A 26,274-nucleotide genomic window follows, 5' to 3' on the forward strand; every position below is an offset into this window, starting at 1 on the left:
GGAGGAGGGTGTGTGTGTGTGTGTGGTGTGAGATTGAATTCCTCTTTCCTTCCTCCGTCTGTCCTTGGAGCAGACGGACAGACGCCGCCTCACCTCCTCGCAGAGAGGAAGAAGAAAAAAAACTACTTTCAGCCTCTGGAGCGATAACGCAAAGGCCGAGTTATTGCCAACGGCAGGATCAAATCAAGCATTCTGATTGGTTGAGAGCGAGTCACGGGGCGTAGTTTATCCTGCCGTAAAGTACAGTAAAAGCTGTTTAAAATAATAGGCGCATTATTGACGATACAGTGCTGCCTCCCGTTCATTATTGCGTAATTATACAACCGTGCAGGTTTTTATCGCCGCCAAAATGCCAAATATGTTTTCTAAAATTCACAAACATGCGAGGAAACCGAATCACAGGTGCTTTTGTCACCGATCCAGTAAAAAAAAAGAACAACAGCAACCACGAGGAAGCAGATTTAACCCTGTAAACTTTCACATTTTGATGAAGATGACATTTCTGTGAAAAAAACTATAGTTTTTACATCAAATAATGACATTTTGGGGATTTGTGTATGTATCTTACCTGAAGAAATATACAGTACATCTTCCTTTTTTTCTCATGCCAGGAGATATTTCAAAGAAAGATGGCATTAAGTTATTGAGGATTAACTCCACTGTACTTTAGGGTTTAGGAGGATACTGCTGCGTCTCACATACACTGTCAATAAAACGCAGAGTTATGGAGAGCAGAGCAACACATTCACTGTGCTCAACCGGCTATTTCCAGCCGACGTAAATCACTTTTATGAATAACTCTCGTAAAAAACGTAGAAAAAAAGCATCAAGCTGTTAAAGAGGCTTTGAAGACCCCAAACAGACGCTTGTGATTCATGTGAATGACAAACTTTTTGTCGGCGTCCAGTGGACCGATTCCTTCGCAATTTCACCCGACAACAATAATCCTCACCAGAGGATCAATACGAGCCAAAGAGCCACGAAGGCAATTATCACTCAAAGTGGTTAATTCACAGTCTAACCAGCTGATCAATCAAAGTGACCAGGATCAATGTAAATCAAAGCTCGTGGTTTCCAGGACTGATTCTCTTTGGCCCTGAAGTCTCTCACACCTCCAGTTTGCCTCTCGCTGAACCACAATGACACACACACAGACACACACACACACACACACACAGAAGATGCTTTTTGAGTCGAGGATTAGACTAAATCTGCGTCTGGGGAACTAAACTCCCTGTGATCTTTTCAAGCGACAAAGCGCTCGTCAAGTCAATTAAAGGCGCAGTCCGCTCAAATTAACATCTGAAATATTTTCTTTTTTTAAGAAGACCACTTCCTGAATCCATCACAGTGTCGGTTTATTGCGCTCTGCTGTCATTCAGAGTGTCATCTTTAATGATTTTCTGCCTCAGTCGTCACTTTGAAGGTGTTTTATGGCCGCGGAGCATCAATTCAAGTCAAAACGGTGATTTATTGTGTTGATTTTGGAGCGTTTGATGATGACGAAGACGGCTTTCAGGTGATTGGACCAACAGTTTGCAGAAAAGGAGGATTTTTGATTTATTTTTTTTGCACCACTTGAATACTCTGCAATGAAATAGTCTGTTGAATAAAGAACAAACAGACTTCAAAAGGTGAACTTGGAATCATGATTCAACACTGCGACCTAGAGGCCGAGTGAAGCAACAACATGCTGCAGAGAGAGACGCTCTACACAGCAAAAATACATCAAATAAATCAAATATCTGGACAAAGAAAAGAGGAATACCACAATTTATAGTTACAACGAAACGAAAAGCGCACAAAAATGAATGAGGAAACATACAAAAAGCTTTATTTCCTATGATTTTATTCAATTATTTTGTTGTTGAAAGTTGTTTTTTTCAGCTCATAACGTCTTAAATCAAATTGTTTAAATCTCTCAATTGTTTTATATTGTTATTATCTGAGTCCATACTTTACCTCTCAAGATGTTTAGACGATTAGATAGAGAGCCGAATATGGTTCATTATTATCTATGTTCATTTTATCCCTCTTAATACTTCTACTAATAATAAAATAATAATAAAGTATTGACTCTGAGGAAGAAACCGGTACAGCGTCTTGCAGTCGTGAGCTGAGCTCTGATGGAGTGAAACATAAACGTCAGCAGAGTAATGTGAAAATACGAAGCTGATTAAATAAAGCTCCACTTCTTTTATCTTATCCTGAATGTTTTCTCTGGCATCAACTCCTTTTGATCCAGTTCAATATTAGTGGGAAACCTTTTTTTTACTCTCAAAAACAGTTTCTAAAGACTTTAGAAATCAAATTAGGACTGTCATCACTCGTCAAACTGGCTGTTTTTGTGTTTTATATATATATATATATATATATATATATATATATATATATATATATATATATATATATATATATATATATATATATATATATATATATCAGATTCCAACAACAGGTGGACAATAGATGGATTAACGTTTTTTATTATTGTTCTTGTGCGTTTATTGCTCTTTGCTCTGTAGATGCAACACATTTTTCTTAAACTTAAAGAGTTTAAGACGGAGGAGACATTTCTCCTGAAGAGCTCGACCCGACGAACGAGACTTTAAAACATTAAAACTGTTTAATCCAGTGGAATACACTTAATCCCATGAATATTAAGGGTTTTAACTTTTTGGAAACCGTGCGTGAAAAACCTCCCGCTCTCATTTTAAGTCCCAGCATGCCCACTTTAGACAATCTTTTGGCATAAAATACGTCATATTTTTCCATTTTTGAACCGAATGACACAGTTTTTTGACTGAAACTCCTTCCTAACAGGCCAAGTCTTTGTTTTATTGTGATTTCTGTTGCATATTCTCATTCTTTAGGGCCTAATCTTTCCAAAAATGTGTCTTATTGACCGCTCAAGGAGGCATTTTTGGGGAATCTGGCTCATATCATGCTGGATGTTCATAGTTACAATCAAAATATCTTTTTTTTACAGATATACATTTTTTTCCCAAGACTTTGCTGAACAAATACATACAATAAACACAAGTATTGTAATAAATTTGGGGTTCCTGCGACGACTCAAACACAGGGGAAATGAGGTCTGTGTGAAGCGAGCGTGCGTTAGGAACTGGGAGGAGTCGGCCTGTGAGGGTTCGCGCGTGGCCTTCGCCGCTGACGGTGGGAAAAAACAACTCGCCAGCAGGTGTGTGTTGTTGTTACCTAACCCAACGCCGGCCGAGGGACTCAACAACATGTGTTGTGTTGTCAGATATCAAATTACAGGAACGTGTTTGTGGTATTAGAACTGGTTAGTCGTCGGTGACCTCACCGTCACCCCAACGCTGTGACTCCCTGTCTCTGAGAAATGATTTTGCTGCTAAAAATAAATATATGATTTCCACTTAAAGCTTTACATCACTTGTGAAAGAAGTGTGTGGATCAAAAGTGACCTCTGTGATTGTTTTATTAGTATGGTTGTAATTATTATTAGCAGTGTAATGATCATTATTACATTTATTATTATTGATGCATACATGTAACAGCAATTTAACTTAAGGGAAAAGTAGCAATACATGGGAGAAAGTGTTTGTAACGAATAAAAAGTCTGGCATTTAAAATGTTACTTAGTAAAGTTTGAAGATCAAAATATACTTAAAATACCAAAAGCAAAAGTGTATTTTGAATCATCGACGTGTCTGTGTTCACTGTGATGTTGCAGCTGCTGCAGGCCGACCCGTTGAGCTTGTGAACTTCTAAAAGCTAAAAAGTTAGTAACGCAGTGGAGTAAAAAGAATAAAAGAGCAGAACATGCTTAACCTTTTGGAAACCATGCACAAAAATCCTCCCGCGGCCATTTTAAGTCCCAGCATGCCCCATTCAGACAATCTTTTGGCATAAAATACGTCATATTTTTCCACTTTTGGACCAAACGACACAGTTTTTTGACTGAAACTCCTTCCTAACAGGCCAAGACTTTGTTTTATTGTGATTTGTGTTGCAGATTCTGATTCTTTAGGTCCTAATCTTTCCAGAAGGTGTCTTATTGACGCTCCAGGAGGCATTTTTGGGAAATCTGACTCACATCATGTTGGATGTTCATAGTTACGATCAAAATATCTTTTTTAAGTTATTTATTTACAGATATACATTTTTTCCTCAAGACTTTACTGAACAAAAACATACAATAAACATAACTATTGGAAATAATTTGGGGTTCCTACGACGACTCAAACACAGGGGAAAAGAGGTCTGGAGACAAAATGGCTTCCAGAGTTTTCACCGGGTTAAGAACACTGAACGCTTGTCATGCTGATAACACATAAAATGTCCTTTTTTTAACACACAGACGTCATCTCGTGTCTTTCACAAACTCACAAAGTATTCACAGCAGCGCTGACATCGTTCTCTCCTACACACTCGCTCGTGGTCATCCACACTCACACCCAATGCGTTGACCAAACTCCGGCTCACAGCCCACGTGAGTCTCGTGTTTGCAGGAGTTCAGATAAAAAGCCGAAGGGCCGATGAGGTGAAAGGTGAGGAGAAGTCACACATAAAAGCCGCTTTCTGCTCGGTGGCGGCAGACGGCTGCAGCAGCAGGTGAGTTTACACACAATCACACTGGCCCTCGTGCATGTGCAGACCGTCGCAATTGACCTAGATTTAGTGGCATTGTGTGTGTTTGTGTGTAACATACACACTGCGGTGTTGAATATTTAAAACACATCCTGTTGTATTTGACTCAACGCTCTGCAGGACGCTTTAAGAATCCCAGAGAGCAAAGGTCGAAGTCCAGGATGCGAACCGTGGGAGCTTTGTGCGCTCTTCTGTCGCTCCTCTTTTCTGCTCATGCAGATGTTGTGCAGCGCTTTGAGGTTTGTGACCTTTTGCCTTTTGTGTGTCTGTGTGTCTGTGTGTGTGTGTCACAAGTGGCTCACGTAGAAGCGTGTGTTTTTGTTGTTTCATGTTGTTTTTCTCCCAGGATGTGCCAGAGTGCATGGGCTACTTCTACAATGAGAAGGTGCCACAGTGGGGGGCTTCAGTAGCCGGAGCCGCCCGCCTCTGTCACCGCTTCAGCAACAGGTAAAGGAAAGAAAAGGAGACTTATTACACTTTATTAAGATACTAGATAGATAGATATATACTTTATTAATCCCCAAGGGGACATTTGTTGTCATAGTAGCGCCCAACACCTTACAGACATCAAATGAAATAGACAAACTAAACACACAAAATAAAATGAAATATAAGAACAGGGATGACAGATATATACAAAATTAAAATATATTATATATATACACACAATATAATACAAAGAACTGTAGAGTGTGTATTAAGGAAATTAAATTAAATGTAAATAGAGCCAATTGTGCAAAATATGTAAAATATATATACACAATAGAATATGAATAACTGTGCAGTGTGTATTTAAGGACATTAATTAAGTTTAAACAGAGTGTGCATAATGCATAGTATGCGTAGTGTCAATGAAGTGTAAATCCACATCAATGTAAATGTGAATCTGTACAGTGAAAATTAGTTGTTTTTTGTCTCTGGATCACTGGACTCCATCTTCTCTCCACCAGATACCACTTTGCCACGCTGTATGACACGATCCATCGCATCGCCGTCTACGCCGCCTATCACTTCCAGCCCAGCAACGGAGGAGGCCGAGAGAAGAGGTGGTTCGTGGAGCCTCAGGTTGGTGCATCAACAGCATTGAGATGAGGACAAAAGCATCAGGATGTGATAGAAACATCAAGTTCGGAGAGAACGGCATTGCTCAGTAATAACCACAGAGACAGAGACGCGCTGGACTGTGCTTGTATTGCTGTGAAAGCAATGCATTCTGGGAGACATAACTCTTGCTCCCATGACCAAAACGCTTACAGCTGTCAAATCACTGCACGTTTTAAATTACCATAACTACTGCCAGTACAATACGGTGAATTGCTGCACACACAAAAATGTAATCACAGTCATGTGTGCGGGTACATTGTGCAGTAGCTTAATGGTGAAATTGTTGCCACACACGCGTGTGTTCACATCTCAGGGGGTTTATATAGATGTACCTCATATATCGCCTCGCAGCTGGTGAACATGTCCTGGCAGGCGGAGATGAAGGACGGCTACTGGCTGGGGAAGGACCACCCCGGGGTGTACCAAGGAGAGAGACAGGCCCTGAACGAGGACTACACGCACTCCGGCTTCGACCGCGGTCACCTCAACCCCAACGGGCACCACGCAGGTACTGGAGGAGGAACGGGGGACAGAGATGAGCTCGACGTCTCCTTCATGTACTGTTGGAAGCCTCTGATACAAGTGGTGGCTTCTTACTTTAAACCAGCAGGTCCCCAACATTTTTCCGCCACGCCCCACTTTGGAGGAAGCAAAATGTCCGGGCGCCACCGCCCCGACGACATGGGAACAAAACGGTTTAACTTTTTGAGACTCCTCCATCCGTGCTTTTTTTAAATAATAGATTAAAGAAAATGTAAATCCCTTTTAAGTAAACCAGATTGCTCCATCTGACAAAAACTAATCACATGTGCAATCACTTTAACACAAAAAATGTGTATAAAACTACTTGAACATACTTTAACATGTGTATAAAAGTACTTAAACATATTTAAAATGTGTCTAAAAGTACTTAAACATATTTAAATTGTGTCTAATAGTACTTAAACATACTTACAATGTGTCTAAAAGTACTTGAACATACTTACAATGTGTATAAAAGTACTTAAACATACTTAAACGTAGTGGATTTTGCACCAGGAGATGACTCACAAGTGTTCATAGTGCTCAAAGTTATTTCATTCGTGGCCTACTGGGGGCTCATTTGTTGTTTATTAAGTAATATCAAGAAAAAATATATGATGCGCTCAAATCATATGCACCAAATTATAATCCAGTCCTCGCTGTAGAAGTTCACTTACCTGAGATTGGGACATAATGCACATATAATCTGTAATGTTGCTTTTAGTCAGATTTCACAGATGTATATTTTTGCATCCAAGAGTATTTTAGCTGCGATGCAACAGAACGGAGGAATGATAGCCGGCTGTATCTCAAGCGTGATCTCTGCAGCTAAACTTTGCATCCATGTGTGACACCGAACCGCAGAAGGTTGAATTACTTTCTGGTTTCTATGGTTTCGTGGCGTCTGTTATCATAGCAACCATGAGGCGGCGATGGGAGGCTGCAGACAGAGGAATGTCTTGCACCTCATTAAGTATGAAAATGAGCAGTTAATAACATAATATTTGCAAATAACGACTCGTTGCGGAGTCTGTCTAATGCTTGTATTCACATGTTTAACATGGAGATGAAGGGAATTGCCTTTACAGTAATTATTTCCCTTTTTTATTTACTTTTGATCATGAAATGAATGTTTGCCAGGAACCATCTTTCATCTGCATCCTCTGAATATGTTATCATCTCAAGCTTGTTTGCACAAGAAAAAAAAATGAAAATCTCTGAAAATATGTTTTTCATTGAATCCCCTTCTATTCTGTTATGTGCACTCTTTTTGGAAAATTGTTAATAATAACCCCAAAAAATGTACATCCATAATACAACGACTATATCAATAATTATTGTTCAAATATTAGTGGATATCTGATTCATATGAGAATGGGTACAAACAACCGTTATCTTCCAGATTGCAGCTGCTGGAGCCTCACGAGCTGCCTCCAGTCTACAACTCCACAGGTTTGAACAATAATTTGGGTGAAATGTTGAACCTGGTGTCATGAGAGTGATCACATGAACCATGTCGAATGGGAGCATGTTATTACTGGATGTGTCCACTAGGTGGAGCTGGTCTGCTCTCTATAAACAGTATGTAATCAGAACAGAAAGGGTCAGACCCCAGAAACCAATTTTGTCTCCAGACCTCTTTTTCCCCTGTGTTTGAGTCGTCGTAGGAACCCCAAATTATTTCCAATACTTGTGTTTATTGTATGTATTTGTTCAGCAAAGTCTTGGGAAAAAAAATGTATAAGATAATTTGATCGTACATCCAACTTGATATGAGCCAGATTTCCCCAAAAATGCCTCCTGGAGCGGTCAATAAGACACCTTTTTGGAAAGATTAGGACCTAAAGAATCTTAATATGCAACAAAAATCACAATAAAACAAAGTCTTGGCCTGTTAGGAAGGAGAAAATGACGTATTTTAAGCCAAAAAATTTGTCTGAATGGGGCATGCTGGGACTTAAAATGGGTGCTGAAGGATTCTCATACGGTTTCCAAAAGGTTAAGCAGCATTGGAGTAATGGTGGGCATCAAGGGACCATATGATGTTGTACCATCACGGCACCGAGACAATAAACACATATTATAGATCCTTAAACCTGTCAAACCACCTTTTCAATACATAACTGTATTCCTTTGCTACCACAAAGTGTGACTGTATTTCTTGCGTAACTTCCTTTAACCCTCCATTCCTCTCCCTCTCTCTCTCTCTCTCTCTCTCTCTCTCTCTCTCTCTCTCTCTCTCTCTCTCTCTCTCTCTCTCTCTCTCGCAGTCCCCAGCCGCAATGCCACGTTCACCCTGACCAACGTGGTTCCTCAGAACCCCAAGCTGAACCAGAACGCCTGGAGGATCCACGAGTCCCAGCTCACCGACCTCTTCCGGGCCAAGTGCTCCAAGGCCTTCGTGCTGGTCGGCGCCGTTCCCTCCGCCGACAACTGGATCGTGAAAAACGGCGCGAAGCGCGTCAACATCCCGGACTACCTGTGGAACGCCCACTGCTGCGTGGACAACAACGGCAGGCCCGTCCTGAGCGGCGCCGCCACGGCGAGGAACACGGAGAACAACTGGGTGGAGAAGCTCTCGCTGGATGAACTGGGAGAGTTCCTCCAGCAGTTCTCCGATCAGCCAGTGGGGGAGCTGTTCTACAATAACTGCAGAGCGTGAAGAATGACGAAAAGGATGCTGCAACTATGACGCATGCTAACATTGAACAGCTTTATGCATAACACATCCTTTGTTTTATTGACCACAAATAGAGGAATACAAATAAATAGAGGAGGGAAATTACTTTTTAATTTGTCTTTTTTTTTACTGACAGCAACCACACACATCAAACCAGAGCTGAAGAGTCTGCATCCCCAACTGAATGATTTACTTTAATATATTGTACAATAGAATGAATGAAATACATGTATTGTCTTGTCAAAAAGATGAACCAACTCCAAAATAAACACAAGAAGCAACCACTGAAGCAGAGATGATGAAGTACAGAGATGAACCTTTAACACCTTGAGAACAAATGATCAATGGAAGACACAACTTACTGATTCACAAAAGAAACATCCAAATATCTGTAAAACTATGAAAATACATGACCCTGAAAACCCATAAAAAGACGTGTTACTGTACTTTGTAAAAATATGTTGCATGACATCAGTGAATTCAGTAATGCTTTTTAATATCTTGTATGACTTCCATGAGCTTGAATGACTGCATCCATGCGGTTTGACAATGATTCATGCAATTTATTGATGAAGTCATCAGAAATAGTGGAAAGCAGTCTTACATGCCTCCCAGAGTTTGGTCTTCCATGCTTCCTCTTTCATTCCACCTCAGACACGCTCAATGATGTTCATGTCTGCAGACTCGGCTGGCTAGTCCTCGATCACCTTGATCTTCTTCGCCTTGAGGAACTTTGAAGTAGAGATGGAAGTATGCGATGGAGCACCATCTTGCTGCAAAATTTGACCCCTTTTTATGGTTGGGAATGTAAAAGGTAGCTAACACTTCTTGATATTTTAAGCTTTTGATATTGCCTTCAACCCTGCAAATCACTTGCACACCCGCATCCTGGATGTAACCTCAGACCATGATTTTTCCGCCACCAAACTTAACAGTTAACAGAAAACAGTTAAGTTTGGTGGCGGAAAAATACTTTTTTACTACACCAAGGAAAAGTTTTTAAATGAGAATAGTCACGTCATCAGTATGTACCCTCTGTACTGGAGGACCTGTGGGCTCCTTCATGCACATGTTTTGTTTTTGTAAAGATGTAAATATTTGTTGGAAAATGGTAAGTTCCTTTTTGACAATGATCCTGAACTATGTACTTCCATGCACTGCGGCTGTGTTGCTTCTAAATGACTTTTCCACACTGGAATTATCACAGCACCAAAAACACGTCTTATTAACCGGTCTGACAGTCAAAAAAAAATGCTAGTAATGCGTTGGCGTCCACCTCATGCCCTTACGAAACCCCAATGGTTAGCTAGTTGCTTGCATTGTGGGAACACATTCTGGCCTGCGTGATAACCTCAACGCACAGAGTTGGTTACAATGAAAACAGGAAGTCAGTGGAAATATGGAAGGCACATTATTTCTCTGACTTAAAATGATAGACCCAAACTCCAAAGCTTAATGTAAGAATGGTTGTGGGGAGACATTTTCCTTCAAGTAGAATCATTTAATCTCACAAATTTATCATTACAATATTAGATCATGTTTGCAAAAGTTGGTTTAAACCATGAAGTCAGATTGGTGAAGAAACCACGAAACAATCTCCCCGATTATTTATCTCCCTCTTCATTTGGGTGGAAAAGATTTGTTTGGTTGAACAACTGTTCTCCAATCAACCCGTAGGGGGAGCTGTTCACAACAACTGCAGGGTATACAAGATTAGCAGAGGACTCAAATAAAGTAGATTTTTATTGGTGTATTGTCCATTAATTAGGCATTAAATGCAAATATCATCGTAATAAAATTAAAAGCCAGACTGACCTACTGTAACTCTGTATGATAATAAAGCAAACTATGCTTCCCAAGTAGGCAATCCTCCAGGAACACTTCCCCGTAAGAGAGAAGAACAATAGCAGGAGAAAGGGAAAGAGTTCAGTCTGAACAAGCTATTGTCTGCAGCAGGATATGGAAATATCAAACGTCACGAACACCTTTCTGCCAACACTGGTTTACATTTTGCTACAGTGTGATTTGCAAGATCATTTCAAGTGTTGACTGTAAAAGAAGAAGTTATTTGTGTGTGTCCTGACGCACAGGAGTTGCATTTGCATGAGGTCATGAAAGCATCAAGTTAACCAATAACTTAGATTATGAGGCAAAGTCTAAATGATGAAGGGCATTAACTATGCAAACATATTCACCTTTCGATAAAATACTGCTTGCTTTTTGGAAACGCTTTCAGGTCTAATCTACTTCCCAGATAACCTAAAGTGCTCGGTTGCACCGGGAACAGGACTCACTGTGTGCTATAGGATCCTCTGCCAAATGAAACAGAGGAGGAGATTCAAAGACCTCTAAATGTGTCAAAGGATGAAGTGGAACTACGTTGGCTTATCACTCCCTCAAGTTAACTTAAATCAACACCTCACTTTTCCTCCCGCCAGCAACATTTCTTCTTTGTGTGTCTGTGTTACGCACGTTTATCTGTGGAGCTTTCTTGGTCTGCCTTTTTTGTGGGGAAATTGTCAGAAAAGTGTCAGTTTGTCGCCTTTGCTTGGACCACGGCCACCCTCAAACTAATTTTGGATGTCCGAATGTCTTGATAGTCTCTTAATGACACATTCAGGCGGTCTAGTATTAATCTGTGAAAATGACTGTAGACCATGGAAAGTCTCCATGGAAAGTCTCCATTGCTCCATGATGTCTTGACAGAGATAAGAGTTGTTTTCTGCAAGATTTGACGCTCTGAATATTGTATATTGAGACCTACAAGTCATTTATATTATTAAAACTTGTCTACAGCACCAGTGACAGAGCGAGTGCCGAGGACTTTAAGATGGAGGTGGAATGAAGCAGATATGAAGTGTTTTACAAGTTTTCTAACTCTTTGAAATACAAGTATAGCCCACCTGGTAAGATGTATTAACACATTTTTTTTAATTCTAATGAAGCTACCAAATATAAAAGCTGTTTATATCTGGTCAATTATCGTCTCTTTTTTTTGTATTGAAATAAATACGGAAAGAATACAGCAAGAAAAGAGAGTCAGTTGAATATATTACCCACTAAATACTCAATATCAAGAATGTGGTCCTCGCTGAACCCATCGATCTTCATTTATTTAATCGGCAGCGGTTCAGTCGTACTGGACCATGGGGTGGTCTCTCCAGGGAGGCAGGTTGGAGAGTTTCTCCTCAGTGGCTGTTTCTATGGGCCAGCTCCAGGCCTTGAAGAAGGCAGACAGGTCCATCCCCACGGTCTGGGAGAAGGTCACAGCGTACAGGTTCATCTTCCCGTCGTTGTCGTTTGGGAAGTTGCTCATCTCGTGGTAGGCCCCAAACACCTTCTTCAGGGCATCCCAGCCAAAATGCTCCTGGAGCTACAAGGAAAGAGAGAGAGAGAGAAAGTTAAAGGAACATGTGGAAAAACAGCAATGTCTTTATTTTTTTCATTAGTGCAAATTTGACTTTGAGGGTTCAAGCTGGAGGCGTGAACCTCTTCCCTACACCTGGGTATGATTTAAATCCCTTATTAGACTTGCTCAAAGACACGTCAACATTCAAATGAAGAGAAGACCAGGGATTGAACCGGCTACCAACTCTCCCCGTGAGCTGCAGCAGGTTTCAACTCAATTTGCACTACAAAAAGCTTCTTCGACCATGAAAGTCTAATATGGCAAATTTAAGTTTTTGACTGAATCAACACCAAATTTGATATGCATCCTATAACTGGATACGACTGGAATAAAAACTATTTAACAAGGCTGGCATCAATTTTAAAAAAAGGTCATGAATTCAGGGCTCGGAAGGAAATTGACTCTAACTCATCGACCATTTGTCCGGTCGTTATATTCTGACAGCTCCGTTGCCATCGGTGTGTGAACGAGAGGCCGATAGTGAAAAGATGCTTTGTCCATTAAGACAAAGAAGCTAAAATACCGTTTTACTTATTACATTAAGATTTGACGAATGAAAGGTTTGAACCCACAATTGCGTTGTTTAAAAATGTTGTTGTGTTTGAAAGGGGTGCAACGGTGTTGGCTGACTCCTGTGTGACATTTTCTTGCCAGAGTTGAATAAAAAGCAATAGTCTCTCACCTGCAAGTACGTCTCTAGGGCCACCCACACCTGCCAGCTGCTGCGTTTCCTGCCTTCCTTCACGAAGTCCTCTGTTCGTTTTTTGCGATTTGCCAAAGACACATTTGGATGAGCCTGCGTTGAGCCAGATGAAATGATGTGATTGTGAAACAACGTCATCCAAAGTCAAAAGCCGAACACTTTTTCTCGACAAAGGACTCGTCTTCTCTGACATCCATACGTGTTGTTTTAAACAAATGAAACCAATATACTCCACCTTTTCCCTGTTGATCCCCAGCACCTCCTCGTGCACGTACACCGACCACAGGTTGCAAGTGCACTCTGTGGTGTTCGGAGGGAACTCCCAGTAGCCTCTCTGTTGGTTGTGTCCCAGTTCATGGATGGGCCCCCACAGTTCGTTACTCCTAATATGTTCAACGCTGACCAGCTGAGCTGCTGTGGAATGATGCGCCATGATGGGATAACCAGCGTGCATCCAGCCTGGACGGAGCAAAATCAGGACAAAAAAACAGGGCTTCGTATCTCTGGCAGAGAAATATTGTAGCAGTGCATATTACCACTCATTATATCATTCATATCTGTCATTGTATCAACTGTGTTGTAGTTGTATAACGTTGTTCATTCAGAACACAACATATATTGCCCTTTTTGTCCATCCAGGGAGGGAGATTTCCTCCTTGGGCTTCACAAATGAATAGAATAGCAATAGAAAATATATTTTAGTTTAAGTGTGTGAAATCTAAGCAAAGCCTCGTACAAAGCTCCTTTTGAACCAAAGACATCGTCATGATGCAGTATGCATCGTCATCTAGTGTCCCAAAGAGTCCTGGTGGTATATTTTCATGATGCTTTACATTCACAACAGTTGCCACTGAGTCTTTTTCTCTTAGATCTGTGATAAACTGGTTGTCTGTCCACGTCGTAACGGGCTTCATCTTTCCGGGGACAAAGCAAAGAAAAAAGAAGAAAAAAAACAACTAACCATGGGAAATCTGCACATCCGCTACAAAGCGTTCTTTGCGAGGAAACTTGTGCGGTACGGCGGCGAGGTCAGCGATGCCCCTCATCATCTCATCCCAGAGGGCCGCCAGCTCTTCGGGGCGAACCAGGTTCCAAATGACTTCCGACGGCACCGTCAGGATGATGTTGTCGAACTCCAGCTCCGCCCAGGGGGACGGAGATGTGCGCAGCAACGACCATTCGGCTGCTGTGGTCACGCCTGAGGAGAGGAAAGGGATGGACGTAGTTGAAGTGGCAACCTGAAGTTCATTCACTTGAACTGTCCCAGCATTGATTACCACTATCCCTACACATCTGCCGTTCACCCCATGTGGGGATTTGTGTGATCCACCACGGACTCACCAGATTTGTAGTGTGGTGCGGGTACAGCCATCTGCACTGTGGCCTCTGCCCCCTCCACCTTTGTGTTGGGTGGAGCCAACAGGTAGAGGAGCCCCCCCCACAGGTTCCACACCTGCATCATCTGGGAGGTGATGGGAAATCGCTCGTGAACACATGGTGCTCTCTTCAAGTCGTCGCCCTTCAGGTAGTCTGTTTGACAGCCGATCTGGATCTGAGGAGGAAAGCGTGTTACTGACTGTCAAGTGTAGTTTTTGTAATATTCATACCCCACAAGACCCGTTGACTCTCCTCTTCTTAGATACCAAGGACGACAAGGAGCCGATTTGTTAAATATAAACACACTATAAACTTATTTGTGTACAGCACCTTCCAGTCTTTGTTGACAATCTCTGCTGGCAGGGAAATGTAGGTCTTCATACCAGGAGAGAGGTAGAGCCCTGTACTGATCCACTCCAATCCAGCTGACACACAAACAACACACATAATTCAACATGACTTGTGGTCAACACGCACTGCTAGGTTGCAGGAATCATGGGGATACTTCTCTAACACCAATTATTTCAAAGAAGAGTATCACAACTGTGCTCATTCTGCATGAAAGTTGTAGCTCACAAACAGTTTGTCCACAACAACGAGGTCTGACCTGCCGTGTTGACATCGATCTTGATTTTGTGGTTGTAGACGACTGGCATCAAGGGGTTGTCCCTGATCAGGTAGGGCAGAAGGGCCTCCGGATCTGAGCAGACCTTATACACCTCTGACCCCAGACTGAGGAGCAGGTGGTCTTTGGGACTCTTCACAGGACAGTCGTGGCACACCTGGAAAGAAAGAACGCAAAGGTGTCGCCGTGACACACCTCAGCTTTTGTGCCGCTCGACTGGAACAAGTCCGTCGAGCTTTTGTGTTACTTCGTCGACTCACCTGAGGCATGTCCGACTGCATCACGATGTAAGTGAGGGTGGACAGCACCTGTTTATAGGAGGGGCAGTCGTGAGCCTTCATGTTCAAGAAGGTGCCGCAGTCCCTGCCCAGCCTCTTGAGGTGCTCCTCCTCGTGCTTGTCCAGCTCCACGCTGTGAGACACGTGCTTGGCGAAGCGGTGCAGGAGGTGGCGGAAGTGGTAGGAGTCTTTGATGGCCTTGCTTGGCACGGGGGCCTCGTATAAACCTCCACCGACGGTATGCCTCAACAAGGTCAAGCCCATTGTATTCAGGATTTTGTTCCCTGAAAGACATCCCAGCAAACCCGATTTGATTAACTCATTGTTGAAACTATTAAGTTTAGGGTGGGTTCCTAGAATGTTTGGCTATGCAAAATGGCCTATCAATGGGAAACTATGTTCTCTTTCTGGACATCAAACAGTGTCTTCTGTCTCTCGATCGTTTGTGTATTTTAACGTCTAGTCATTTCAAACTCATGACTCTTGCCTCCCGACCCCGGCTTCCTGTGTTTGGTCATGCCTTTAACTCATCAACCAGAGTGCCTGTCCTACTCCTAGTGAATGCCATTGTGTGGGACATTACCTTACCATCTCCTTAATCACTAAGTCCCTGGGCCTTTTGCAGACCATTCTCCTACGTCCTTACAGTAGTGCTCAAGCATCCTTCTCCCCCCGAGTGCTTGTGTCTTCCTGCCCTGTGTCCAAACGGCTCATTTAGGCACTTTGGCCTCATTGCAAATGTACCCCTCTTCCATTAAACTGCTGAAATGATCCAGGCAGCACCTGCTCTCCTGCATTTTGGCACCTTTCTTTTGCAGCCACTGAACCAACAACTCCAGTGGTCATTCAGCTGGTTGCCTCTTGATGGCGCCAATTTGCTCTAGTTGAACTGTGCAGAGGTGAAAAACTCTTTTTTCACTTCTATCAGTGGCACTTTTTTATGGTCACAGCCAGATGCTGATGTACTATGAATTGCATCTCTCCCCTCTCAAAGACGACCGGCCAAGACTTTGGATCCGGTATAAACACTCTTACCTTTTAGATGTGGTCAGAAAACATGTTGTAAAGCACTTTTTTAAGCATAACACAGCCCATAATCGTCCTGTTTGTGGAGGAGATAGTGTGTCGATGTGCCACACATTGCCCAATACATTATCACGCCAAGATAAACATTCTGCTTTGTATGCATTGCGTTATATCAGCGTGGAACAAACTCGGCAGTGTCGAATGCAACTCTGCTGGTGCACTATCATACCTGGGAAATCTGTTACTTCGTTTTCCCCAGGGTGCGACTGTGCCCAGTACCAGGCGTGTCCACCGATCAGCAGGCCTCCTCCCTCTGCCACAAACTGTTGGATTTCCTCCTTGTGATCATCGCTGTACGCTGTGCACACAAATACGCTCAGGTTTTCTCTGAAGTTAGTCTTCTCGCACCGCAATCCCGACTTGTTGAGAATGTCGAAGGCGACGTTTGGCGCGACACCGACGACCCCTTGCCGACCTTCATCCAGCCAATGAAGGGCATTTTTCCAAAATGGAGCCAGTGCCTGCGATAAAAGGAAGTTATTACAAGAAAGGCAGATCAGCACCCATCTCATTATTTGGCACGCCAGAACTTATGACTTATGACTCTGATGTAAACTCCACCTCTCGTCCCAGAACCCCTTCATGTGTGACCACAATGACTCGTCCCTGCCCATAGTAGGTTCCTGCCAGGAATGGCTGTCCACCGGTCGTGGTCCCGATGGGAAAGGCCAGCGGGCCGTGGACCAGAACTTCAGAAGCCAGCATTCCACCTTGGAGGTCAAACTCTGAAATCCCCTGCAGTAAGAACTGCAAGTCATCCTCAAAATCCTTACCGAGCCTGTATTTGAAAGAGAAAGATAGATGTCGACTATGTTGTTAAGTCTATTAAATAAGTGTATCGATCACATTTTTTTCATTTTTCAAACTTTTTGATAGTCTAATGGGATATTTTCATCTTCATCACAAACATCCTGACAAAAGAATATTTGGACAAACACATTTGACAAACAGTTTTATATTATTATGAAAGTAATTACATTCTAATATATTCATTATACATTATATTTGTTATATTATACACAAAAACATGTTCTATATTGATATTACGATTGAAAAGTGGAGGGCCAAGTATGCAGAGAGGTTTTAAGATTAAAAACAATACATGAAAAGTACAATAAACACTCACACGACGGCCATCCAGGAAGATGGAATCTGTGGGTAGACAGGCAGGCACTCTACCTCACCCGCGTGGTCAGAGAAGTAGATCCCTGATACACCAGAAACCTTATTGCCATCGAACTGAAGCAGCGCGTTCTCTTTCGGGTGGTCTGCAGACCAGCTCCACGCCTGCCCTGCCAGCAGCACTCCTCCTCCGGCTTTCATAAAAGCCACCAGGTCCTTCACGTCCGCACCAACGCTGTAGGCGTCCGTCACGTACACACCAACCGCCCGATTGTCACTAAAGGCCCCGACAACGGTGACCTGGAAGCTGGATTTGCTGAGGTTATCGGCGGCTTTCTTGACGTTTGTGTGGACCCCCACAGAGACATTGTCGGATCTGTCTCCTCTCAGCCAGGTCAGAGCGTTCTCCACCAGAGCAGGAAAGGTGGTCAGGTAGCCCTCGTGACCCAGGACCACAATCCTCCCACGGCCGTACAGAGAGGCCGCCATCAGGACCTGACCTTTGCTGTTCATTGCTAAAGGAAAGGCGTGGTCTCCAGTCAGCACCAGGTCACTGGGGACCAAGGGGCCACGGAGGTCCAGCTCTCTCATGCCTCTCATCAGGGTCACATAGGCCCCTTCAAGGGGATTTTCCTTGGTTTGGGTGGACATGGCGAGAAGGATCGATGCTCTGAAGATCGGATGAAGAGGCTGAAGAGTAAAGTCAGATGTGTAGTTAAACAGTTGCACCTAGATGTATGTTGTGTAGTTGACAGATTTAGATTAAATCAACAACTTGTTTTATTTACATATTGTAATATATATATATATATATATATATATATATATATATATATATATATATATATATATATATATATATATATATATATATATATATATTGTTCTCCTGCTGATAGCATAGGTACCAGGTGTTTACCCCAAAACAACACCTAAAAGCAAAAAGTATTTGTCTTACCTGAAATTCAAGTTGTCTTTCTGCTTGTATTATGAGACAGTTTTCCAGACAGGCAATCCAACAAGGACACCAGCTGACAGGAGAAAAGAGGGAAAAGAAGTGAGAACAGCATTGCGTAGTTAGTGGAGAATAAAAACAGGAGGTGGGACTTCAGTGACTACAACCAGTTCAAACATCAATAGATAGTCTGTATAAACCCATTCGTCTGTGTGTGAATACACCCTGAACCTGCTTATCCTGTCGGGGCAGTACATGTTTGTGGATGTTTAGAGCACAACATAGTGGCAGTAAAATAAAGCAGCAAGACCATATGTGTTTAAATGATGGTTGAATAGTATAATATATCTGCTTTTTGCAAACACCAGCACCCCCTCTTTCAATGTCAAAAGTCTGTGTTGTGTGGGGCTATTCTAATTCTTTTCAATATGGCACATTTTGAATATAAAGTTAGAAATAACGTGAATATAACATGAACGCTCTGCTGAAATATGTCTGAAACATTTTCTATGTCGCATCTAAATTAAACAAACTAAAGTAAAAACCAAAAGGTTTTCAACAAACATTACATTAGTATAGTCACAAACCGTGTTTCGAAAATATGCCATAGTAGAGTCATTAAAAACATAAGATTAAATAGTATAACAAGAAGGAAAGGTGACGATCTGGCATTTCTTTCTAATTAGACAAATCTATGCGCATATAGAAGTGATGCATCCAAACTAGGAAGTAAGTACAGGAATAGAAAATGTGTCATCTTGTCTTATTTCATGCGTGTGTCTTGATCTTACCTTTTTCTCTTTCTCTTTTACTTTTGTCTGACAGACTGGGTGGAGACGCAAACAGCTCAGTCGCTCAGGTATGTTTAACTTTCTGTGCTACACAACACTCAAGCCCGAAACTCATTACGATGCAGAATAAACAACATTTTTACTTTTTTTTAAAAACAATCTGAATTCAATGAGATGAAGTATACTTTACCGTGGTGGGGGCGTGGCTTTTATTTTCTGACAATCATCAAGAATTATAAGACGTTTGAAATCCCGGAAAACTCAAAAATCATGAGCGGAACATTCAAGGACGTCACGTTTCCAAACGAGCCTATTTTCACCCTGGACAGCGGGTGCACCCTCAAAATAAGCCCCCATCCGGTTTGCTTCACTGACAACCGGCTAGATACAAAGAAGTTGTGGCAAAACATAGTAACGTGTCATGCGTGTAATAAACGCGGGCGCCTCCGTGTGATAAGTATATTGTTTCTGTGTTTCGGTTCATACTTTTTAAATTAATTAAATCTTCCACAAACACGCCATTAAAGCTCAAAGTAGGAGCCGCTCGCGGAGATGTCGTGCACGCTGGTTGGCCGCTCTGGAGCTCGGGTCCCGCTGCAGGACGGACGGGCAGTGATTCTGGGCCGGGGCCCGGACACCGGAGTCACCGACAAGAAGTGCTCCAGGCACCAGGGTGAGGACGTTTTATTTATGACACCTCACGCGAAAAAATACACTTCACGCAGCCCATTTGGCGTGAACACAGTTGTTTTAATTCACAAGCCATTAATTAATTCTGCTTATAATAACAGTGAGAGTGCACGTGGAGAAGTTGCTGAGTTTAATTTAAAAGCAAGTAATTCAACACTGCTTTTTTCTTCTTCATGAAAATAATGAAATTAGACCCTCGATGGGGAAGCAAATACCAACATTGATAGAAAAGGTGTCTTCAGTATCTCGCCACAGTAGTTGTGCCTATGTAAATAATACAGAGCTGCAATCATCTGTCATTATTGATTCATCTGCTTATGTTCTGGATTAGTCATCTCGTCTATTAAGGGACATTTAGTAAAGCTGACATGCACATTGCATGTTTCTGCATTATTGCTTAAAAAAGTGGATTAGTCTATTAAATAATTCTCAAAAATTGTCACCATTCTGCTCCAAATGAACATCCAACTGTGTGTGTTTATGTGTCTGTGAGTATCCATTATGGTAATAGGTGTTTTCCTTGGGTTTCTTTCAGTGAAGGTGGTGGCTTGCTACGCAGACCAGGATGTTGTTGTCACTCAGGTATGAAAACAAACCTGGAGTCCCATCCCATTGGCACAGTTCATGATTCACTTAGTTATGTCATCGTCTAGACACACCCTGGCTATCCAACACCCTTTGAACTAGCTGTGTATGCATACAGGATGCGCTCCAAAGCTCACGCATATCTTATTTTTCTTCCAACAGTTGGGGGCCAATCCCAGTTTCCTGGACGGTGAGAAACTGGGCCGGAGCCAGTCCGGTAAACTCAGCCACGGTGGCACCCTCTTCCTGGTTTACCAGAGCCACCCGTTTAAACTGCACTACTCCCCGAGCTCAAACGGAACGGCCCCTAGCAGCGCACAGAAAGGCCTGAAAGCCACCGACAAGACAAAAGGAGGAAGGACCGGGAAAGACAAAGGGCCGCAGTCCAGTTCAATCCCCAAACGCAGTTTAAAGGATTTCTTTTCTACCTCTCCCATGAAGGTCTCACATGTTAATTATTGTATTGACACATATTAAGGCACCAACAAGGATGTTGTCTTAGTTTTAGTCCGAGTGAAGCCAGATGCTCGCTTACCTAAACTAACATACATATATTATTGTGCTTGCTGTCTGGATCTAGTAAAGAGACTATAAAAGAGAGAATCAAAAGAGGGAATCATTAAGTTTAATCTGCTCTGTGTTCCTGAACACAATTGCAAGCTATCTCAAAAGTCAGTCAGTTAGCATGATGTCACTTGTATCGGCCCGAGAGAGAACTTTTGATTCCTTGTTGGTTGAATAAATGGAACAAAATGGCCAAATAAAAGAAGATAAAAAACAAATCCCCACTGAGCTGAACTGGTTTCTTGAGAGAAATTCAGCGCCATCGTCATAAAACTCAGATTCTCGGTTTAATCTGTCCTTTAAATTTCTGGAAGGGAATTGATTATTTTTGCTCAATTCATTAAAAATAAAATAAAAACACATGAGTGTAAGTTCAAAGTTAACACTGGATCACAAGAAAGATTAACATTTTGGTGCCACAGAATGAAATTGAATCCGTTTAAAGAGAATTTGCAACATTATTTAAACTGTATTTTAATCCAGTTTTTCAAATTACTCCTTGTTGTTTCAACACATGTATTATTTAATGTATCTTATTTGCCTATTCCTGTAAATATAACAACTTTGAAGACTAGCAACTTTAATAATAATAATGTTTTTTCTCCTGTAAAGTCCACTAAAAGACATCTGAGTCCAGAGAGCGGAGGCCCTGAGGTCAAGCGCCAAAGACGAGGAGAGGAGGACGAAGATGAGGACGAGGAGAGAATGGTGGAGGAGAAGCTCAAGCAGCTGCAGGAGTTGGCAGAGAAGTCGATGACGCAGAGCGGTAACGGCACCCGGCCTTCGTCGTCCTCTTCATCCTCTTCGAAGGAATGTCTCCAGAGCAGCTGGGAGCAGATCGGCAGCCTGATGCTCTACACGGCTGCTGGCGTCAGAGGGAGTGAAAAGGTGGGAGCCGTTTCCAGTAGAGCGGCTTCAGTGATTAATCCTCCAGCTGAAACCGGTTTCAGCGTCTGAGATCAGAGAGTTTTGTGGTTGAAAACTTTAATCCATCCATTTCCATCTTTTCTGATCAAAAATGAAAATAATTGTGGTTTGCAGTTTATTGTTTTATTGTTCGTCGTGCAGATTGCTGGGTTTGACATCGACGGCTGCATCATCACCACCAAGTCGGGGAAAGTCTTTCCCACTTCTCCAGACGACTGGAGGTTTGTCTGCACCTTCCCTTTTGAAATAGTCTCTCTCTGATTCATCGTAATATTGATCAGCTTTTGCGTCCATTGATCAGGATCCTGTACCCTGAGATTCAGCCCCGGCTGGCCAGCTTGCTCAAGAGAGGATTCAAGGTGAGGATTACCCACAATGCAACAGTTTAGAAGATGTAGCAACCTGTGCAATGTGTCACTGTGTTTTACCCCCGTCCCCCCCCCCCTCTCTCTCTCCGCCTCCTACAGGTGGTGTTCTTCACCAACCAGATGGGGATCGCTCGAGGCAAACTGCAACCAGACGACTTCAAGTCCAAAGTGGAGGACATCCTCGCCGCGCTGCAGCTCCCCGTGCAGGTCGGTCGTGTTGCGGGTTTTTTTTTTTTGCTGACTCTCGCCGTTCTCCTGATTTATTGTTCAAAACCAACAGACGCGTGTGTCTCTGCGTCTCAGGTGTTCGTCTCCACCAGCCCTGGAGTCTACAGGAAGCCGGTGATAGGAATGTGGAATCACCTGTGTGAGAAGGTGAATGTTAAGAGAGAGAGAGAGAGAGAGAGAGAGAGAGAGGGATTAATATGAACACACACCCGTGTTGTAGAAGCGCCACGCCTCGGGTGCCGTGTTTGCACGGCGACGGAGGGAAACAAAAGTGATCATCACTGCACGCAAATTCAGATGAGTCACGAGAGCCGCCCTTTAATCCCATCGGCGAGGTCCTGTTTGACAATAAACAGTCGTTTCTGGTTTTAACTCTGACTTCTCTGGTGTTTCGTGCTCAGGCCAACGGCGGCGTGACCGTGGACAAGACGGAGACGTTCTACGTCGGAGGTGAGCGTTGTGTGTGTGTGTGTCGCACAACAGGATAAACTTTCCGCGCCTCTCAGTGGTCTGATATGGTATCGCATTCAACTTTTGGATCAAGCCTATTTCCTTAAACCCGAAAAACAAACTAGCTGAAATCTTGAAGCTGATTTTTGTTTAATGCTACACCAAAAAACTAATCATAAAAGTGCAGAAATGCAACAAAAATAACCGTCTTGCTAGCTCACACAACACACTCACTCACTGACTCACACTCACTCACACACACACTCACACAGAGACACACATACAGAATCAGCTCTATTAGCTCCGGTCTCACATTTCTCTCGTCATACACACACACATATTATATAGAATAAACCAGATGAATATTTTTTTAAAGACAGCAGAGTGGTGCAGGTGTCTGTTCCTTTGTCTGCGTCTAACTTCCAGTGTGTGTGCTCAGATGCTGCAGGAAGGCCAGAGAACTGGGCTCCAGGGAGGAAGAAGAAGGATTTCTCCTGCAGCGACCGACTGGTGAGACGTGATGGATTCATTAGAGGCGTCGCCTCAGCCATTCACACTCCTGCTCACGGGTGGCTTCACTGATGCCATATTCAAACGCTACATACCGCTCCTCACAATCCTGCCTTGAGGGTCGTGTGTGAGTGTGTGTGTGTGTGTGTGTGTCATCCTAAATGTCACTACATGCTTCCTATTGAACCCTAATGAGTGAAAGATAAGAATTTAAGCCAATGTGAGCGTTTGCTTAGAAGTTTCTTCCTTTTTTTTTTGTTTTTTGCAGTTTGCTCTGAACATCGGAGTGCAGTTCCACACCCCAGAGGAGTACTTCCTGGGCTGGAAGAGCGCCCCCTACAGCCTGCCTAGCTTTGACCCTGTGAGTACAGTGAACATACTCGCTGTGCACTGTGTGTGTGTTTCTTCTTCTTCTTCTTCTTCGGTTTGTTGAGAATCTTCATGTTCTTCTTCACCTGAACCTCCAGAGGACGCTCGACTCCGCCGCCGCGCTGTACGACCCTCCGACCGCCTCGCTGACCTCCGGCAGCACCGAGGTCGTCGTGGCCGTGGGTTTCCCTGCATGTGAGAGACAACGGGCGGTTTAACCCTCACGACGCACGCCTCCTCTTCCCTTCCCTCACACCAACACCACGTTCACCTTGTTTCCTCCTCTCTTCCCGCACAGCCGGGAAATCCACCTTCTTCCACGCCCACGTCGTCCCCAAAGGCTACGTGTACGTCAACAGGGTGAGCGGGTTTTAAAGAACATCCAGAACATCTGGTTTCATTCCAGCTTTTCTGCTTCCACACACACGTTGCGTAACTGTTTTAGAGATGCTGTTATTGGAACAATAATGAGAAACGCCAACACAAAGATCATTATGATTTTTTGGCTCTTTCCTTTAAATTACATGTCATTTAGCTGACGCTTCTATCTAAAGCGACTCACAATAAGTGCATTCAACCGTGAGTGCCAACAAGAATCAGGAAAGTACAATTTCTTTAATAAAGTCAAACTACAAAGTGCGATCAGTAAGAGACATTTAAGTGCTGCTAACGTGCTGCTACTGCGCTACCTTCCTCATTCAAGGTGAAGTCCTTGAAGTCCCCGGTGACTTATTGTTTCTTTCTCTATCAGGACACACTCGGTTCGTGGCAGAGCTGCGTTTCGGCGTGCGAGCGCGCCCTGAAAGAAGGCCGCAGCGTCGCTGTGGACAACACCAACCCAGACCCCGAGTCTCGCAAACGGTGAAGCACAACTCATTGTGTGTCTGTGTGTGTGTGTCCCTGCATGTTTCAGTGTGCATATACGCTCAGGATCTCTCTCTCTCTGGAGTGCATCCCTCTGGGTCCTTTTTAATCCTCTTCCGGCTCTTTAATCTGGTTCAAACACACAAGTCGCTGCGGCCTGCAGCTTGTACCTGCAATTGTTTTTCTTTGTTTGTGAACCCAGTAAATAAATAAATACCCTGCGTGTGTTTTCCAGGTATGTGGACGTGGCGAAGGCAGCAGGTGTGCAGTGTCGCTGTTTCCACTTCTCAGCCTCTCTGGAGGAGGCCAAGCACAACAACCGGGTACGTCGCTCCTCCTCTCCACGCTTTGGTTTGTTCGATTCTGGCAGGGGTTATTTTATTTGTTTTATTTTATTTATTTATTTCATTTGGAATTATTTACTTTTTGTCTGTTATTTATTGTAATATGGATTTATTTTATTTATTTATTTGTTTCATTAAATTTGTAATTTTAGTTTTTGTATTTCATTTATTTATTTTATTTATAATTATTTAGTTTTTGTACGTTATTTATTTATTTTATTTCATTTGTGATTTTGTAATTATTTAGTTTTTGTATTTTATAAACATTATTTATTATTATTATTATTTTAACGCCTTGTTGTTCTCAGTTCCGTGAGATGGCTCCATCGAACACTAAACACGCCAAGGTCAGCGACATGATTTTCCACCATTACAAGTAAGTGATGCTCAGATTGTATTTGTTTCTGTGTTGAAATGAGATTCTGACACAGTGGGGGTTTAAATCCCTGCAGTAGAAGCTCTTCTCAGCATCGTCTCTGGTGTTGACCTCTGACCTCTGACTCTCTGTCTGGACAGGAAACACTTCGTGGCTCCTGCGCTCACCGAGGGATTCTGCGAGATCCTGCAGATCCACTTTGTCCCGAACTTCAAGGACGGCCAATCAGAGACTTTGTACCGGCAGTTTTCAGAGGGCTGATTGGCCGGCCGGCTTCCTAACGCCTTTCAAATCCTCACAGGAAAAACAAAAGAGTGAGACCAAGTTAGTCTGTTAGCTTCAGCTCGTTTGGGCTCTTACCAACTCGACGTAATCATACGAATGTACGTGTATATTTCCATTATATGTTGGGGTAAGAAAGAATCACTAAAAACAACAATAATTACTTTTCTTTTTAATGTTTTGTATGAAAAAGAAGCTTCCGTCCCCTTTAAAAAGTGATTTTACACCACAGCTGTGAAAATCATGTTATACTTTTGACAATAAAGCTTTGGGAAAAACAACTTGACATCAATGTCTGTGATTATTCCCACATCCCTCGCACAGATAAAAGGTCTTTCATCAAACTGTTAGCACTAAAAGAAAGAAGTCTGTGCCAGTTTCTTCTGTTTAACAAAGAAGAGAAAGACACTTGTTACTGATAAACCTCTGCAGC

At 42.8% G+C, this 26,274-nt stretch overlaps 3 protein-coding genes across 3 annotated transcripts; 2 read left to right on the forward strand and 1 right to left on the reverse strand.

Moving 5' to 3' along the window:
* The first annotated feature begins 4,793 nt into the window (after nucleotides 1-4,793).
* On the forward strand, nucleotides 4,794-8,920 carry si:dkey-243k1.3 (endonuclease domain-containing 1 protein-like). Its single transcript, XM_068585849.1, has 5 exons — nucleotides 4,794-4,871; nucleotides 4,979-5,079; nucleotides 5,583-5,697; nucleotides 6,088-6,244; nucleotides 8,529-8,920. The coding sequence occupies exons 1-5, from the start codon at nucleotides 4,794-4,796 to the stop codon at nucleotides 8,918-8,920; spliced, it is 843 nt and encodes a 280-aa protein (XP_068441950.1).
* Nucleotides 8,921-11,749: 2,829 nt separating this feature from the next.
* Nucleotides 11,750-18,621, reverse strand: zgc:162193 (TRPM8 channel-associated factor homolog). The gene is made up of 12 exons (XM_068585006.1): nucleotides 18,497-18,621; nucleotides 17,543-18,228; nucleotides 16,978-17,194; nucleotides 16,586-16,877; nucleotides 15,313-15,614; nucleotides 15,035-15,209; nucleotides 14,758-14,852; nucleotides 14,392-14,602; nucleotides 14,012-14,248; nucleotides 13,286-13,509; nucleotides 13,030-13,143; nucleotides 11,750-12,311 (listed from the first exon to the last, which is right to left on the reverse strand). Exons 2-12 carry the CDS (start codon nucleotides 18,187-18,189, stop codon nucleotides 12,069-12,071), a joined length of 2,757 nt encoding a protein of 918 aa, XP_068441107.1. The 5' UTR covers nucleotides 18,190-18,228; nucleotides 18,497-18,621; the 3' UTR covers nucleotides 11,750-12,068.
* Nucleotides 18,622-19,658: 1,037 nt separating this feature from the next.
* Nucleotides 19,659-26,108, forward strand: pnkp (polynucleotide kinase 3'-phosphatase). Its single transcript, XM_068585193.1, has 17 exons — nucleotides 19,659-19,957; nucleotides 20,510-20,556; nucleotides 20,722-21,000; nucleotides 21,736-22,011; nucleotides 22,192-22,271; nucleotides 22,352-22,409; nucleotides 22,518-22,625; nucleotides 22,722-22,793; nucleotides 23,048-23,096; nucleotides 23,536-23,606; nucleotides 23,875-23,967; nucleotides 24,074-24,170; nucleotides 24,274-24,335; nucleotides 24,727-24,836; nucleotides 25,075-25,162; nucleotides 25,492-25,559; nucleotides 25,700-26,108. Exons 1-17 carry the CDS (start codon nucleotides 19,837-19,839, stop codon nucleotides 25,818-25,820), a joined length of 1,800 nt encoding a protein of 599 aa, XP_068441294.1. The 5' UTR covers nucleotides 19,659-19,836; the 3' UTR covers nucleotides 25,821-26,108.
* The last annotated feature ends 166 nt before the right edge of the window (nucleotides 26,109-26,274 follow it).

This window comes from Clinocottus analis, unplaced genomic scaffold (assembly GCF_023055335.1).
Source record: "Clinocottus analis isolate CAN_PGR_092001 unplaced genomic scaffold, fCliAna1.0.p SCAF_2, whole genome shotgun sequence".
Taxonomy (NCBI): domain Eukaryota; kingdom Metazoa; phylum Chordata; class Actinopteri; order Perciformes; family Cottidae; genus Clinocottus; species Clinocottus analis.

Excerpts from the sequence above, each read along its gene's own strand:
- zgc:162193 (XM_068585006.1), bottom strand. The coding sequence starts at position 18,189 with ATGTCCACCCAAACCAAGGAAAATCCCCTTGAAGGGGCCTATGTGACC. Across the intron at positions 15,615-16,585 it reads CGAAGTAACAGATTTCCCAG|GGAACAAAATCCTGAATACA; the intron begins GTATGATAGTGC and ends GATGTCTTTCAG. Across the intron at positions 15,210-15,312 it reads TGCAGTCGGACATGCCTCAG|GTGTGCCACGACTGTCCTGT; the intron begins GTGAGTCGACGA and ends CTTTCTTTCCAG.
- si:dkey-243k1.3 (XM_068585849.1), top strand. The coding sequence starts at position 4,794 with ATGCGAACCGTGGGAGCTTTGTGCGCTCTTCTGTCGCTCCTCTTTTCT. Across the intron at positions 4,872-4,978 it reads ATGTTGTGCAGCGCTTTGAG|GATGTGCCAGAGTGCATGGG; the intron begins GTTTGTGACCTT and ends TTTTTCTCCCAG. Across the intron at positions 6,245-8,528 it reads CCCCAACGGGCACCACGCAG|TCCCCAGCCGCAATGCCACG; the intron begins GTACTGGAGGAG and ends TCTCTCTCGCAG.
- pnkp (XM_068585193.1), top strand. The coding sequence starts at position 19,837 with ATGTCGTGCACGCTGGTTGGCCGCTCTGGAGCTCGGGTCCCGCTGCAG. Across the intron at positions 22,794-23,047 it reads GGAATCACCTGTGTGAGAAG|GCCAACGGCGGCGTGACCGT; the intron begins GTGAATGTTAAG and ends TTTCGTGCTCAG. Across the intron at positions 23,968-24,073 it reads GCCTGCCTAGCTTTGACCCT|AGGACGCTCGACTCCGCCGC; the intron begins GTGAGTACAGTG and ends CTGAACCTCCAG.